We start from the raw sequence: 14,077 nt of genomic DNA, 5'->3' as shown, positions 1-14,077 counted from the left end.
CCGATTGGCCAAGGACGCAACCGAGGCCCCACCCCTTCACTGAGCAAAGTAAATAAGACCCTCCAAGAATTTTGCTGTCGCTCCACCTCAACAACTGCGTAAGGGGCGTGGCTATGATGAGGGGAGGGGCTGGGCGAAGATTGCCCTATGAGGCGAGGGAATGAGACGTGGCTGCGAGTTGGGGATAGGGTTTCTCTTTGGGGGCGTGGCTTATGGATCCTCGTTTTCCCGCCGACGGTTGGCCACGTCACGTGACATGGGTTGGAAGATGGCGTCTCCCACAGACGGTAAGAGCCGGCTTAGGGATGTTTGCCTGCAGCCTCCTTCTTTGCTGTATGGGGAACATCCACTCTGTCTCTGCCCCTCGAACATACATTTCTTTCTTGGGCTCTTCTCCTTTCCCTTTTGTTTTTTTTCTTGCGATCCATCGCCGTCTTCAGCTCACCGGTTCTTCGCAGCAGCTTCAGAGGTGCCCAGTTTCCCTGCTCTGTACCAGGCGTGTGGAGGAGGGCACTAGGGAGGGACTCATTCTGGGTAAAAGGACAGGGGTCGCCCTGGCCCTTCCTTATCTCTATTTGGGCGAGGCTGAGGGTCGAGGAGGAGATGTTACTGGAGGACGTGCCTTACTGTAGTTTTCTCCTTGGGGTATCCCATTGAAAGGATCAGTTCTCTTCTGATTGAGCGCATGGATGGAACGATTCTCAAACCCTCGCAGGGGCTGCTGGCTGACCCCATCTCGATAGTGAACCGCAAGAGAAACATGATCTCTCTCCTGTCTCCTCAGTTTGGGACCATTGCCGTGGCAGCAAGAGAAGCGGGGGACGTTCTCGGCCCCTCGCCGAGAGAGTCGCGAGGAGAATGAGTATTGAGCTTTTAAGTGTTGTCTTGCACAGGTCGCAACCGCTCTTTCATCTGCTTTACGTGTTGTTTCTTAAGGCTGAGTGAATGAACGATTTCTGTTTATATGTTGTGTAAAATGCAAGTCATCTCAAGTAACAAGTTGTTTTGGTATACTCCCATGCTTTTGCTTTTGGTTCTGCTTTAGAGAGGGTCTTGCAGTCATTTTTAAACTCATTTTTAGTTCTACCATCCGCATCCCAACTATATATCGATTTTATTGATATATAGGTTTCCCTCCCTTAGACAAACAGATTTTGTATTTGGAAGGAATCTTGGAAGTTCATTGCAGGAATGAAGAAATTGAAGCCAAGGTGAGCTGTATTGAGTACCTACTACATGAAAGGCATAATGCTAGGTGCTTTGGGAGACCAAAAGATGACTCAAACATACACACTTTTTTTTTTTTTTTTTCCCAGTTTCAGTTCTCTTTTTAGATGTCACCTCCCAAAGAGTCTTTCTTAGAACACAGTATCTGGAGTTGCCCTTCCCCACCATTATTCATTGCCTCAGTATCTTCCTTGTCAGCATAGTTACTATGTTAACTTTGCCCCTTGTACGCTAGATTATAAATTACAAGTTTGTCTTGTTCATAGCTGGATCCCAGGTTTAGCACAGTGCCTGACGAACAGTAGGTCTTTAATTAACATGTATTGAAAGATTGATTAGATATGTGCAGAAATAATATATTACTTGATCTTAAGTTTTACGTTTAACCGAGTCTTAAATTTTGTGAGCACAGGTACATACTGTGTTAGAAATTATGGCCGGGCGTGGTGGTTCACACTTCTAATCCCAGCACTTTGGGAGGCTGAGGCAGGCAGATTGCCTGAGCTCAGGAGTTGAAGACGACTAGACAACATGGTGAAACCCCATCTCTACAAAAAAATACAAAAATTATCTGGGTGTGGTGCCGTGCACCTGTAGTCCCAGCTACTTGGGGGGCTAAGGCAAGAGAATCACTTGAGCCTGGGGGTGGAGGCTGCAGTGAACCATGTTCATGTCGCTGCACTCCAGTCTGGGTGACAAAGCGAGACCCCGTCTCAAAAAAAAAAAGAAGGAAAAACAAGAAATTTGGATGTTTGGAGTCAAAAGAGATTCTCCTTCCTGGGTGCTCTCTTGCAAAAATGTCCTTCTCTCGCCAGAAAGAAAGGCATTTAAAAAGGGAATAGGGAGTTATTGTTAATGGGTACCAAATTTCAGTTTGGGAAGGTGAAAGTGTTCTGGAAATGAATGTGATGATTGCACAATTAATGTACTTAATACCACTGAACTCTATACTTAAAAGTTATTAAAATGGTAAAATTTATGTATATTTCACCACAATTTTTTTAAAAAGCCAAGTGATAGAAATAGAGGTAATTGTTATTAAATTTTTTAGTTTATTTTAAAATTGTTTTTACAAATTTTGGGGATTTTAGAGATGTGTTCCTTGAGTTTGGTTTTTTTTTTCCTTGTCTTCTCTCAATTTAGTTTCCTTTCTTTGGCCAGGAAGAGTATTAAAAATGTTAAATTTTTTTCCTTTGGTCTTCTAGCCATCCCTATGGTCACTTTATTTGCACTCTTGATTTTTAAAAGTCTTCATTCTCATCTCTTACAAAGTTTTACTCCTCTCCACCTAATGTTTTCTTTTAATCTGAAAAAATCAAGTCAAGCACTTTGAACTTAAATTCAACGTCTCAGTATCTCATTCCAAAATATTCCATGGCCTAGCTCTCTCACTTCTATTTTTAGTGTTCCACCTGTCACTGTCTTTAAAATTTAATTCAGATAACATTGACTTGAAAATGTTTGTCATTTACTCTTTTGTCTTTTTCGTGATAAATTTGCTGGAGCTTCTTTGAAAAGGAGAAAACTGAAATTCAAATACAGCCATCTAATTACTTAATTTATGAGAGTAAGACTCACAGCAGAGTCTGAGTTCTATCCCAGACTGTGGTATCATAAGGTCACCCGTGTAGGTTATTAGATTGTACCCCCAATAATTTTTTTAAAAATTTTCTTTTAGAGACAGGGTCTCTCTCACTCTATTGCCCATGCTGAAATGCAGTGGTATGATTATAGCTCACTGCACCTTCAAAGGCTCAAGCTATCCTCCCCTCTCAACCTCCCAAGTAGCTGGTACTATAGGCTCACACCACCATGCCCAGCTAATTTATTGTTATTATTATTTATCTTGTTTTGAGACGGAGTCTCACTCTGTCACCCAGGCTGGAGTGCCGTGGCACGATCTCGGGTCACTGCAATCCCTGCCTCCTGGGTTCAAGTAATTCTCATGCCTCAGCCTCTCCAGTAGCTGGGATAACAGGCACACACCACCACACCTGGCTAATTTTTGTATTTTTAGTAGAGACAGGGTTTCACCATATTGCCCAGGCTGGTCTCAAACTCTTGACCTCAGGTGATCCACTCACCTCAGCCTCCCAAAGTGCTAAGATTACAGACGTGAGCCACCGTGCCCTGCCTTATTATTTTTTGTAGAGATAAAGTCTCACTATGTTGCCCAGGCTGGTCTCAAACTCCTGGGCTCAGACAATCTTCCTGCCTCAGCTTCCCAAAGCACTGGGATTCCAGACACGAGCCACCGCACCTGGCCCAATAACTTTATTTTTGTTATGGTTGAACATTCCTCAGAAATTGGTAACAAAGAGAAGCTAATTTTTAATGCTTTAGTTAAGGCAGTGTATTAGTTGAGTTCTTTACAATTAAAATGCCATTGGAAATTCCTTTGGGATATTTGGCAAAACAAATTCAGTTTAGAGAAAAGTACATGTTGAAAAATTTTGTACATATGTGTATTTTCTGGGGAGTGAGTTCATTTTTTTTCCCAGATTTCCAAAGATGTGGCTTACCCAGAAAATGTTAAGAACCGCTGTTTATAGCATTAAATGAACTAGTTATGCAACTGGTTAGCATACTGAGCATACAATAAAAACTCAACGAATGTTAATATTGAGTACTACTCTGTGCAAGGGAAGAGTGGAAGAGAAATGATGTCAAAGAATTAGGCAGAGGCTGAGTAAGATTTTATAGAGTATGGTAGATACACATTCACAGATTTAACTGGGAGGAACTTTAAGCTGCAGAGTGACACGAACTGATTGACATTTAAAAAAATCATTTCTGGCCTCTTTATAGAGAATAGATTTGGGGACGTGAAGGGGAAAGGGTAAGAATGGGAGCAGAGAGATCTGTTAAGAGGCTGTTGAAGTAGTCCAAGAGGGAAGTGGTGGTTCCTCGGGTTATTCGATTTCAGGATGTATTTTGAAGGTAGAAATGACTAGATTTACTCATGGATTGGTTATGGAAGGGTGAAGGAAAAGAATGCATGAAGGATGACATCTGGGTTTTCGATTTGAGAAGTAGGGTTTATGGTAGTGCTATTTCTTGAGATGGGAGAAGATTGGGGGAATATGGTTTTGAAGATAATTAGGTTTAAGTGGGAATTTTTTTTTTTTTTTTTTTTTTTTTTTTTTTTTTGAGACAAGGTGTGGCTCTTATACCCAGGCTGGAGTGCAGTGGTGTGATCTTAGCTCACTGCAGCCACCACCTCTGGGCTCAAGCCATCCTGCCACCTCAGCCTCCCAAGTAGCTGGGACTACAGGCTGACACCACCACACCTGGCTAATTTTTTGCTTTTTGTAGAGATGGGGTTTCGCCATGTTGGCCAGGCTGGTCTCAAACTCAAGCAATCCACCCATCTCCGCCTCCCAAAGTGCTGGGATTACAGGCGTGCACCACTGCATCTGACCTTAAGCGGTTTTTTCATATGTAAATAGAGAGGGATTCAAATAACCACTTGGACATAAACCTTTGTAGTTCTTTAGAAAGGTTGGCAATGGAAATGTAAATATGGAATCATTGGCATACAGATGAAGATAAAGTCCTCATGTTGAAACAGGAGAGTTCCCTAACCCCAGGATATGCGACAGGGGTGTGGCTTGTCTTTGTGCACTCAAACCTTTTACGGGAGGGGGAGCATGCAGATGGGCGGGTGTAGGAGTCAGGGCGAGCACTTTTGGGCTCCAGCCCTATGGTAGCATCTAGGGGTGGGTTCCTGTGACTCCCAAAGCCCAAATGGGCATGTATAACAGTGCACTCTTTTTTTGTTGTTGTTTTTTTGAGAGGGTCTCGCTCTGTTGCCCAGGCTAGAGTGCAGTGGCATGATCTTGGCTCACTGCAACCTCCACCTCCCAGGTTCAAATGATTCTCCTGCCTCAGCCTCCCCAGTAGCTAGCATTACAAGTGTGTGCCCCCACACCTGGCCAATTTTTGTATTTTTAGTAGAGACAGCATTTCACCATGTTGGCCAGGCTGGTCTTGAACTCCTGACCTCAAGTGATCCACCCGCCGCGGCCTCCCAAAGTGCTGGGATTACAGGCATGAGCCACCGTGCCCAGCCAGTGCACTCTTTTAGCTTTGCTGTCTGCAGATGCTTAAGTGTTAAGTGACTCAGTGCCCTCTTGGTACCAGGGTCCTTGTCTGGTGTCCAGGAAGAATCAGATTGCACATGGACTTGAAGGATGGTGAATGTATGAGTTTTATTGGGTGGTGGAGGTGGTGCTCAGCGGGATGGATGGGGAGCTGGAAAGGGGAGGGAGTGGGAAGGTGATCTATCCCTGGAGTTTGGCTATTCAGTGGCTGATCTCATCTCTGACCGTCCCCAGCCAAACTTCTCTTGGCATTCAGATGCTCCTTCTCTTCTCTCTGCAGTTCTTCTGCCCTTCTGTTCATCTCCTTGTGGAGCCTGGAGTTTGGGGTTTACATGGGTATAGAATAGTGGGGCATGGTGGGCCAAAAGCCAACTTTTGGGCATGAAAACAGGAAAGCCTGTTCCCATTTCTGGCCGCAGGTTTCCAGACTTGAGGGTGCGGCCTTTGCCGGGGGACCACCCTCTTCTTCTACCCAGTATTTTCCTGTTTTCTGTGTGTTTCAATTTATGCCACTAAAGTGAGGTAGAGAGAGGAGCCAGTGTAGGATGGGGCCTGAGTGAAAAAGGAGAAGGAAAAAGGAGAGTCAGTGAGGTAGGAGAGAAACCAGCATAGTAGTTTTATAGAAGCGGGGTGTGTGGATGCTGCAAAAACATCACATGAGACAGAACAGGCTGAGTATGGTGGCTCACACCTGTAATCCCAGCACTTTGGGAGGCCGAGGCAGGTGGATCACCTGAGGTCAGGAGTTCGAGACCAGCCTGGCCAATGTGGTGAAACCCCATCTCTACTAAAAATACTAAAAATAAAAAATTAGTGGGGCATGGTGGCATGTGCCTGTCATCCCAGCTACTTAGGAGGCTGAGGCAGGAGAATCACTTGAACCTGGGAGGCTAAGGTTGCAGTGAGCCTAGATCACATTATTACACTCTAGACTAGGAGACGAGTGAAGCTCCGTCTCAAAAAAAAAAAAAAAAAAAAAAAAAGATGGAATAGAGAAGTGACCTCTGGATTTGGCAACATAGGTCATAGATGCCTTGACAATAGCAGTTTCTATGTATGTAGGGACAGAAGCCTGATTGTTGTACATTAAGGAGAGAGAGTGATGTAAGGAAGTAGAGACAGCAGAAAAGACAACATAAGAACTTTTGCAGTGAAGGGGGTATGGAAGAGGTCATGGGGTCAAGAGAAAGGGTTTTTGGTTTTCTTTTCTTTTCTTTTTTTTTTAAAGCAGTGTCCCACTTTGTCATCCAGGCTGGAGTTCAGTGGGACAAACAGAGCTTACTCACTGCAGCTTCGACGTGCCAGGCTGAAGTCACTCTCCCACCTCAGCCTCCTGAGTAGCTGGGACTGACTACAAGGGTACACCACCACGCCCAGCCAGGTTTCACTGTGTTGCCCAGGCTGCTCTTGAACTCCTGAGCTTGGCCTCCCAAAGTGCTGGGATTATAGGCATGAGGCACCCTGCCTGCCCTGGTGGTTTTTTGTTTTGTTTTGTTTTTTTTTTTTTTTTTTTTTTTTTGAGATGGAATCTCACTCTGTTGCCTGGGCTGGAGTGCAGTGGTGCGATCTTGGCTCACTGCAACCTCTGCCTCCCGGGTTTAAGCGATTCTCGTCCCTCAGCCTCCCGAGTAGCTGGGATTACAGGTGCCTGCCACTACACCCAGCTAATTTTTTGTATTTTAGTAGAGACAGGGTTTCACCATGTTGGCCAGGCTGGTCTTGAACTCCTGACCTTGTGATTCACGTGTTGGCCTCCCGAAGTGCTGGGATTACAGGTGTGAGCCACCACGTCCGGCTGGGTTTTTTTTTTTTTTTTTTCCTTGATTTGTCGCCCAGGCTGGAGTGCAGTGGCCGGATCTCAGCTCACTGCAAGCTCCGCCTCCCGGGTTTACGCCATTCTCCTGCCTCAGCCTCCCGAGTAGCTGGGACTACAGGCGCCTGCCACCTCGCCCAGCTAGTTTTTTGTATTTTTTAGTAGAGACGGGGTTTCACTGGGTTAGCCAGGATGGTCTCAATCTCCTGACCTTGTGATCCGCCCGTCTCGGCCTCCCAAAGTGCTGGGTTTATAGGCTTGAGCCACCGCGCCCGGCTTTTTTTTTTTTTTTTTTTTTTTTAAGCACAGATTCTGCAACCCGCTTGATTGCTACTGAGCATGAGGCTAGAGAAGGTAGAAACTGATGGTACATGAGAAAGATGATATTCAAGTGATGTCCTTGACAAAGCAAAAGAAGGTGGCATCTAGAGTGCTATCAGAAGAGTCTGTTTCATGGAAGTAGAAACACTTAATTCATTGTAACTGGAGGAAAGCACAAGAGTATGAATGAAAATGCACGTGGGTTTATTGATACTCATTTTTCTTAACACTCCCAATAAAATATCACTCCCATTCATAGATTGAAAGAGTGAGGTTTGGTAAGGGAGAATGATGTATTTGTATTCTATCACGGACCAGTGGCATCAATAGTTACAGAACTCATATCTCTAGACTTCCAGGTGAGTGTTCCAGTTTATGTCCTTTGAGATTGAAGTGTCATATACATTAATGTGTTTCCTATCTTCTTGGTTCATCTGGATGTTTTGTTCTAGGGACAGATCTGGAAGCATCTTTGCTAAGTTTTGAAAAACTTGACCGTGCCTCACCAGATCTTTGGCCAGAACAATGTAAGTTTTTGCTTTTTTTATATCAGAGTCAATATAGGAGAAACAATGCTCCTTTTTAAACAGATTTTTAAAGAGTTATCATTTATTTATTTGGTAAATTTTTATTTATTTTGAAGCTAGTCAAATTTAGCAGTGGGGGATTGTATACAAACTTTAGTGACGCTAACATTAATAAGTTCTGATAACTGGCTGAGCCTGTTGGCTCATGCCCGTAATCCCAGCACTTTGGGAGGCCGAGTTGGGAGGATTACCTGAGGTCAGGAGTTTGAGACCAGCGTGGCCAACATGGCGAAACCCTGTCTCTACTAAAAAAAAAATAGAAATATTAGCTGGATGTAGTGGCACACGCCTGTAATCTCAGCTACTCAGGAGGTTGAGGCATGAGAATCTTTTGAACCCAAGAGGTGGAGGCTGCAGTGAGCAGAGATCGTGCCACTGCACTTCAGCCTGGGTGACAGAGTGAGACTTTGTCTCAAAAAAAAAAAAAAAGAAGTTCTGATAACCCACTACCATCAGACCAGCCTGAAGAGTTATCATTTAACTTTAATGATTAAAGTTTTATTTTATTTCAAAGAGAAGAGACTGAAGTCCAGTGTTAAGAATAGCTGTTTGGTGTTTTAATTTTTTGAGAACACAGTGCAACTCAGAAAATAAGGAGCCTTTAAGCAATAATAATTGTTTTGTTTGAACCAGAGTCTCTCTCTGTCTCCCAGGGTAGAGTGCAGTGGTGCACTCAGGTCACTGCATCCTCTGCCTCAGGATTCAAGCGATTCTCCTGCCTCAGCCTCCCAGGTAGCTGGGACTACAGGTGCGTGCCACCACGGCCGGCTAATTTTTTGTGTTTTTAGTAGAGACGGGGTTTCACCATGTTGGCCACGTTGGTCTCAAACTCCTGACCTCAGATGATCTGCCTGCCTTGACCTCCCAGAGTGCTGGTATTAGAGGCCTGAACCACTGCACCTGGCCCACTCTTACAAAGTTAATCACTTTTAATCGCACAAATCCTTGTAAAAGGTACAACTCCGGCCAGGTGTGGTGGCTCATGCCTGTAATCCAAGCACATTGAGAGGCCGAGGTGGGCGGATTACCTGACATCAGGAGTTTGAGATCAGCCTGGCTAACATGGTGAAACCCAGTTTCTACTAAAAATACAAAAAATTATCTGGGCGTGGTGGCACATGCCTGTAATCCCAACTGTTTGGGAGACTGAGGCAGGAGAATCGCTTGAACCTGGAAGGTGTAGGTTGCAGTGAGCGGAGGTTGCAGTGAGCTGAGATCACTCCATTGTACTCCAGGTTGAGCAACAAAGAGTGAAGCTCTGTCTCAAAAAAAAAAAAAAAAAAAGGTAGACATCCTTTTGACCTGTTTTATACTTATACAGATAAGGAAATAATAATTTTTAAAGTATATATAAGAGGGATTTTTTTTTTGTTCATAATGATGGAGTTATACATGTGGCCTGCCACTTAACTTACTCCACATATGAACAGTTCCATCTTGGTATGTGTATGTCTACTTCATTTCATTGTATGGATATATTATAGTTTATATATTCACACATTATTTGGAAACTTAAGTTATATCTAGTTTTTGTTGTTGTTGTTGTTGTTTTAATTTGAGCCAGGGTCTCACTGTCACCCAGGCTTTGTGCAGTGGCATGATCACAGCTGACTACAGCCTCAACCTCCTGGGCTCGAGTGATCCTCTCACTTCAGCCTCCTGAGTAGCTGGGACCACAGGCATGCACCACCACAACCAGCTATTTAAAAAAAATTTTTGCGGGGGACAGGGTCTCACCGTGTTGCCCAGACTGGTCTTGGACTCCTGGCCTCAGGCCGTCTTTCCACCTTGGCTTCCCAGAGTGCTAGGATTACAGGTGTGAGACACTGTGCCCAGCCTATATCTAGTTTTTGATTTTACAGATAGTTTATCAGTGAATACTCAGGTATACATATCTTTGTATACATGGAAGAGAATAACTGTATGAGGGCCCCTTTCCTCACATTCTAGCCAGTATTAGATGTTACTCATCTATTACTTTCATTTTGTATTTCCTTTTTGGTGAGATTGAACTTTTTTTTTTTTTTTTTTTTTTGAGACAGAGTCTCGCTCTGTTGCCCAGGTTGGAGTGCAGTGGGGTGATCTCAGCTCACAGCAACTTCTACTTCCCGGGTTCAAGCAATTCTCCTGCCTCAGCCTCACAAGTAGCCGGGACTATAGGTGCATGCTGCCACACCTGGCTAATCTTTTGTATTTTAGTAGAGACGGGGTTTCACTGTGTTGTCCAGACTGGTCTCGAACTCCTGAGCTCAGGCAAAGATCTTATTTTAATTATTTATTTTTTTAGAGACAGGGTCTCATTCTATCACCGAGGCTAAAGTGCAATGTCACAATGATAGCTTACTGCAGCCTCCAACTTCTGAGTTCAAGCCATCCTCCTGCCTCAGCGTCCTGAGTAGCTAGGACTATAGGTGTGCATTACCATGCCCAACTAACTGTTTTTTTGTGTTTTGTTTTTTGTTTTTTTGGGGGACAGGGTCTTGCTCTGTTGCCCAGGTTGGAGTGCAGTGGTGTGATCATGGCTCACTGCAGCCTCAACTTCCTGGGCTCAAGCCTTCCAAGTAGCTAGGACTGGGGTGCATGTCACTATGCCTGGCTAAGTTTTGTATTTTTTGTAGAGATGGGGTTTCACTATATTGCCCAGGCTGGTCTCCAACTCCTGAGCTCGAGTGATTCACCTGCTTCAGCCTCCCTAAGTGCTGGGATTACAGGCATGAGCCACCGCACCCGGCCCAGTGTTTTAATTTTTTGTAGAGTCTGGAGTCTTGCCTTGTTGCCCAGGCTGATCTTCAAGTGATCCTCCTGCCTTGGCTTCCCAGAATGCCCAGCCCTGATTTTTATTTTTCTGCCTTTTAATGTGATTCTTTCTGTGAGAAACCTAAAATAAATAAAATTGGATTGACAGAATAGCATCTCTAAAAAGGCAGTTTAAAGTTTCTGGTAAGAGATATTGTATCTTACCACCCTCCCAACCAGCTAACTCCTGGTCCTTCCAAGTTCAGTTGAGGCATTATTTTCCTTGAGAAGCTTTTTATGCCCCCCTGGGTCTGACTTAGCTTCCCATTTTTGGTCTTCCCATAGCCCTGGCATCTTTCTTTGAGGACTGAAACAGTATTATAGTTATTGGTTTATTCTTTCTCTTGTTCTAAACTATAAGAAAACAGACAAAGCTGTTTTCTTATTTTCTTATTATTTGGATCTTCTATGCCTGAGCAGTCATACTTATTGAATAAATATTGTTTTGTTTTTCTTTTAGTACCAGGTGTTGCTGAATTTGCAGCTTCCTTCAAAAGTGTAAGTAATATAAGTAATATCCCTTACCTACTGAGGTCGATCCAAAGTTTCGCTCCTGGGTGAAAGCTCAGATCTCTCTTTTTTATTTTATTTTATTTTATTTATGACAAAGTCTCACTTTTCACCCAGGCTGGAGTGCAGTGGTGCAATCTTGGCTCACTGCTACTTCCACTTACCAGGTTCAAGCAATTCTCCTGCCGCAGCCTTCTAAGTAGCTGGGATTACAGGTGCCCACCAACATGCCTGGCTAATTTTTGTATTTTTAGTAGAGTTGGGGTTTCACCATGTTGGCCAGGCTGGTCTCAAACTCCTGACCTCAAGTGATCCACCCACCTCAGCCTCCCAAAGTGCTGGGATTACAGGTGTGAGCCACCAGGCCTGGCCTTTTAAAATTTTTTGTGGAGATGAGGTCTCACTGTGTTTCCCAGGCTGGTCTTGAACTCCTGGGTTCAAGTGATCCTCCTGCTTCAGCCTCCCATAGCATTAGGATTACAGGTGTGAGCTATTGTACCTGTTATTATTTTTTTTTAATGTGAAAAATGGGAAAAATAACACCTACTTTATAGAGTTGATTTGGAGGTAAATGGCCTGATGCGTGTAAAGTGTTTTGCTTGTCACATAATAGGTACTGAGTACATTTTAATTAAAAAAAGAGAAGGATGCAAAGCTGAAATAATGTTTCTCAACTCTACCTTTTGTGCATGACAGAATCATCAACATGCAGCTATGGAGCTCTTGAAAAATGCACTGTAACAAATGAGCACCAAGAAAAAAAATAATAATAAAAAAAAGAAAAACACATATGAGGAGTCCCTTGCTCTACTTTTTCCACTGGACCCTTCCCTACCCCTCATATTCTAAATCATTATGTCTGGAGTGTGGCCAAGGCATTTATATTTTTAAAAGTTACATAGGTGATTCTCGTGTGCAACTAGCGTTAAACTGCTGAGCCAGAGCTATTCTAAGAATGGACTTTCTTTCATGGTTTTTTTTTTTTTTTTTTTTTTTTTTTTTTCTTTTTTGAGACAGAGTCTCGCTCTGTGGCCGAGGCTGGAGTGCAGTGGCAGGATCTCGGCTCACTGCAAGCTCCGCCTCCTAGGTTCACACCATTCTCCTGCCTCAGCCTCCCGAGTAGTTGGGACTACAGGCGCCCGCCACCTCACCCGGCTAGTTTTTTGTATTTTTTAGTAGAGACGGGTTTCACCGTGTTAGCCAGGATGGTCTCCATCTCCTGACCTCGTGATCCGCCCGTCTCGGCCTCCCAAAGTGCTGGGATTACAGGCTTGAGCCATTGCGCTCTGCCGGTTTTTTTTTGTTTGTTTGTTTTTGAGACGGAGTCTCACTCTGTTGCCCAGGCTGGAATGCAGTAGCGCGATCTCGACTCACTACAAGCTCCGCCTCCCAGGTTCATGCCATTCTCCTGCCTCAGCCTCCGGAGTAGCTGGGACTACAGGCGCCCGCCACCACACGGGGCTAATTTTTTTTTTGTATTTTCAGTAGAGACGGGGTTTCGCCGTGCTAGCCAGGATGGTCTGGATCTCCTGACCTCTTGATCCGCCCGCCTTGGCCTCCCAAAGTGCTGGGATTACAGGCGTGAGCCATCGCGCCCGTCCCTTCTTTCATAGTTTTAAGTTCACTTTCATAAATGAAAAATTGTAAAATTCCGAAGTTTTCTAAAACCTACAATAAAATTGTGAAATTCCAAGTCATGACCATTCTAGACTTCTCTCACTTAGAATGAGGATTTTCTCATTCTTGATTCTTCTTTGAATCTTCCCCTATGCCAGAGAATGTTACTTACTGATTAGCGTTTCAAACAGTTGAATTGGAGTCTTTCACCAGATCTGAATTTCAAGTAATTTCTTTCATTGCTATACTAACTTGTTCTGCATAAACCAGTAATAGTGATCATACCTGTTCTTCCACAAAAATTTCTCTGAGACTGACTTTAAAGATGAGCCATGTTTTTTACAGTGACTATTTGTAGGCCGTATCTAAACCTGGAGAAATCCAGGTTTTTTAACTTATAATCTGCCAGTATTTTCAAACAACCTGAAGGCTATGTGACAAGCTGCATTTTTTCTTTTTGTTTTTTGAGACAGAGTAATACTCTCACCCAGGCTGGAGTACAGTGGCACGATCTTGGTTCACTGCAACCTCTGCTTCCCACATTCAAGAGGTTCAAGCAATTCTCGTGCCTCAGCCTCCCGAGTAGCTGAGTTTACAGGTGTGTGCCACCACGCCTGGCTAATTTTTTTTGTATTTTTAGTAGAGATGGGGTTTCTGTCTGTTGGCCAGGTGGGTCTCAAACTCCTGACTCCTGACCTCAAGTAATCCGCCCACCTTGGCAGCCACCGCATCCGGCCCAGGCTACATTTCTTATAAAAATAATAGGGTCTCTTCATACTTTCTATGTGTCTGAATGGATATATTATTTTTTGACAGCCTATTACTAGTTCTCCGCCCAAATGGATGGCTGAGATAGAACGTGATGACATCGACATGTTGAAAGGTAAGTGATGCTGGTTACACTTTTAACTGGGTATTTATGTTTTTCCTTAAACCACCTCTCCATTTTTTTTCCGTTTCCTTACAAGTATTTTTGGCTTCAGACTTCTCATTTAAACTTCCTTATTTGTAGTTTTTCATGTCTGTAATGCCCTTCTCTACCTTTTCCATGTGTAGAAATCCTGCCAATTCAAGACTCAGTCTTAGTGAATTCTGCTGCTGCT

At 43.8% G+C, this 14,077-nt stretch overlaps 2 protein-coding genes across 5 annotated transcripts in view; both read left to right on the top strand.

Annotated features, from left to right (window-relative positions):
- The first annotated feature begins 89 nt into the window (after positions 1-89).
- The window catches only part of LIN52 (lin-52 DREAM MuvB core complex component), a 123,963-nt gene continuing 109,975 nt past the window's right edge, over positions 90-14,077 (top strand). The window contains exons 1-4 of one of the 4 annotated variants that reach the window (XM_050798901.1): positions 90-287; positions 7,917-7,991; positions 11,308-11,345; positions 13,791-13,857. In XM_050798901.1, the coding sequence (XP_050654858.1) occupies positions 161-287; positions 7,917-7,991; positions 11,308-11,345; positions 13,791-13,857 (307 nt within the window). In that variant the 5' untranslated portion in view covers positions 90-160. The remainder of the gene's footprint in view (positions 288-7,916; positions 7,992-11,307; positions 11,346-13,790; positions 13,858-14,077) is intronic. The other 3 variants (XM_050798898.1, XM_050798899.1, XM_050798900.1) reach the window with 3 other exon arrangements.
- The window catches only part of ISCA2 (iron-sulfur cluster assembly 2), a 415,347-nt gene continuing 411,894 nt past the window's right edge, over positions 10,625-14,077 (top strand). Inside the window, exon 1 of the mRNA XM_050798910.1 lies at positions 10,625-10,628. The gene's annotated coding sequence lies outside the window, so the exon portion shown is untranslated. The remainder of the gene's footprint in view (positions 10,629-14,077) is intronic.

The sequence above is a fragment of the Macaca thibetana genome, chromosome 7, assembly GCF_024542745.1.
Source record: "Macaca thibetana thibetana isolate TM-01 chromosome 7, ASM2454274v1, whole genome shotgun sequence".
NCBI classification, from domain to species: Eukaryota; Metazoa; Chordata; class Mammalia; order Primates; family Cercopithecidae; genus Macaca; species Macaca thibetana.
The sequence above is the reverse complement of the archived record's forward strand: the minus strand, read 5'-3'. Positions and strand labels throughout refer to the sequence as shown.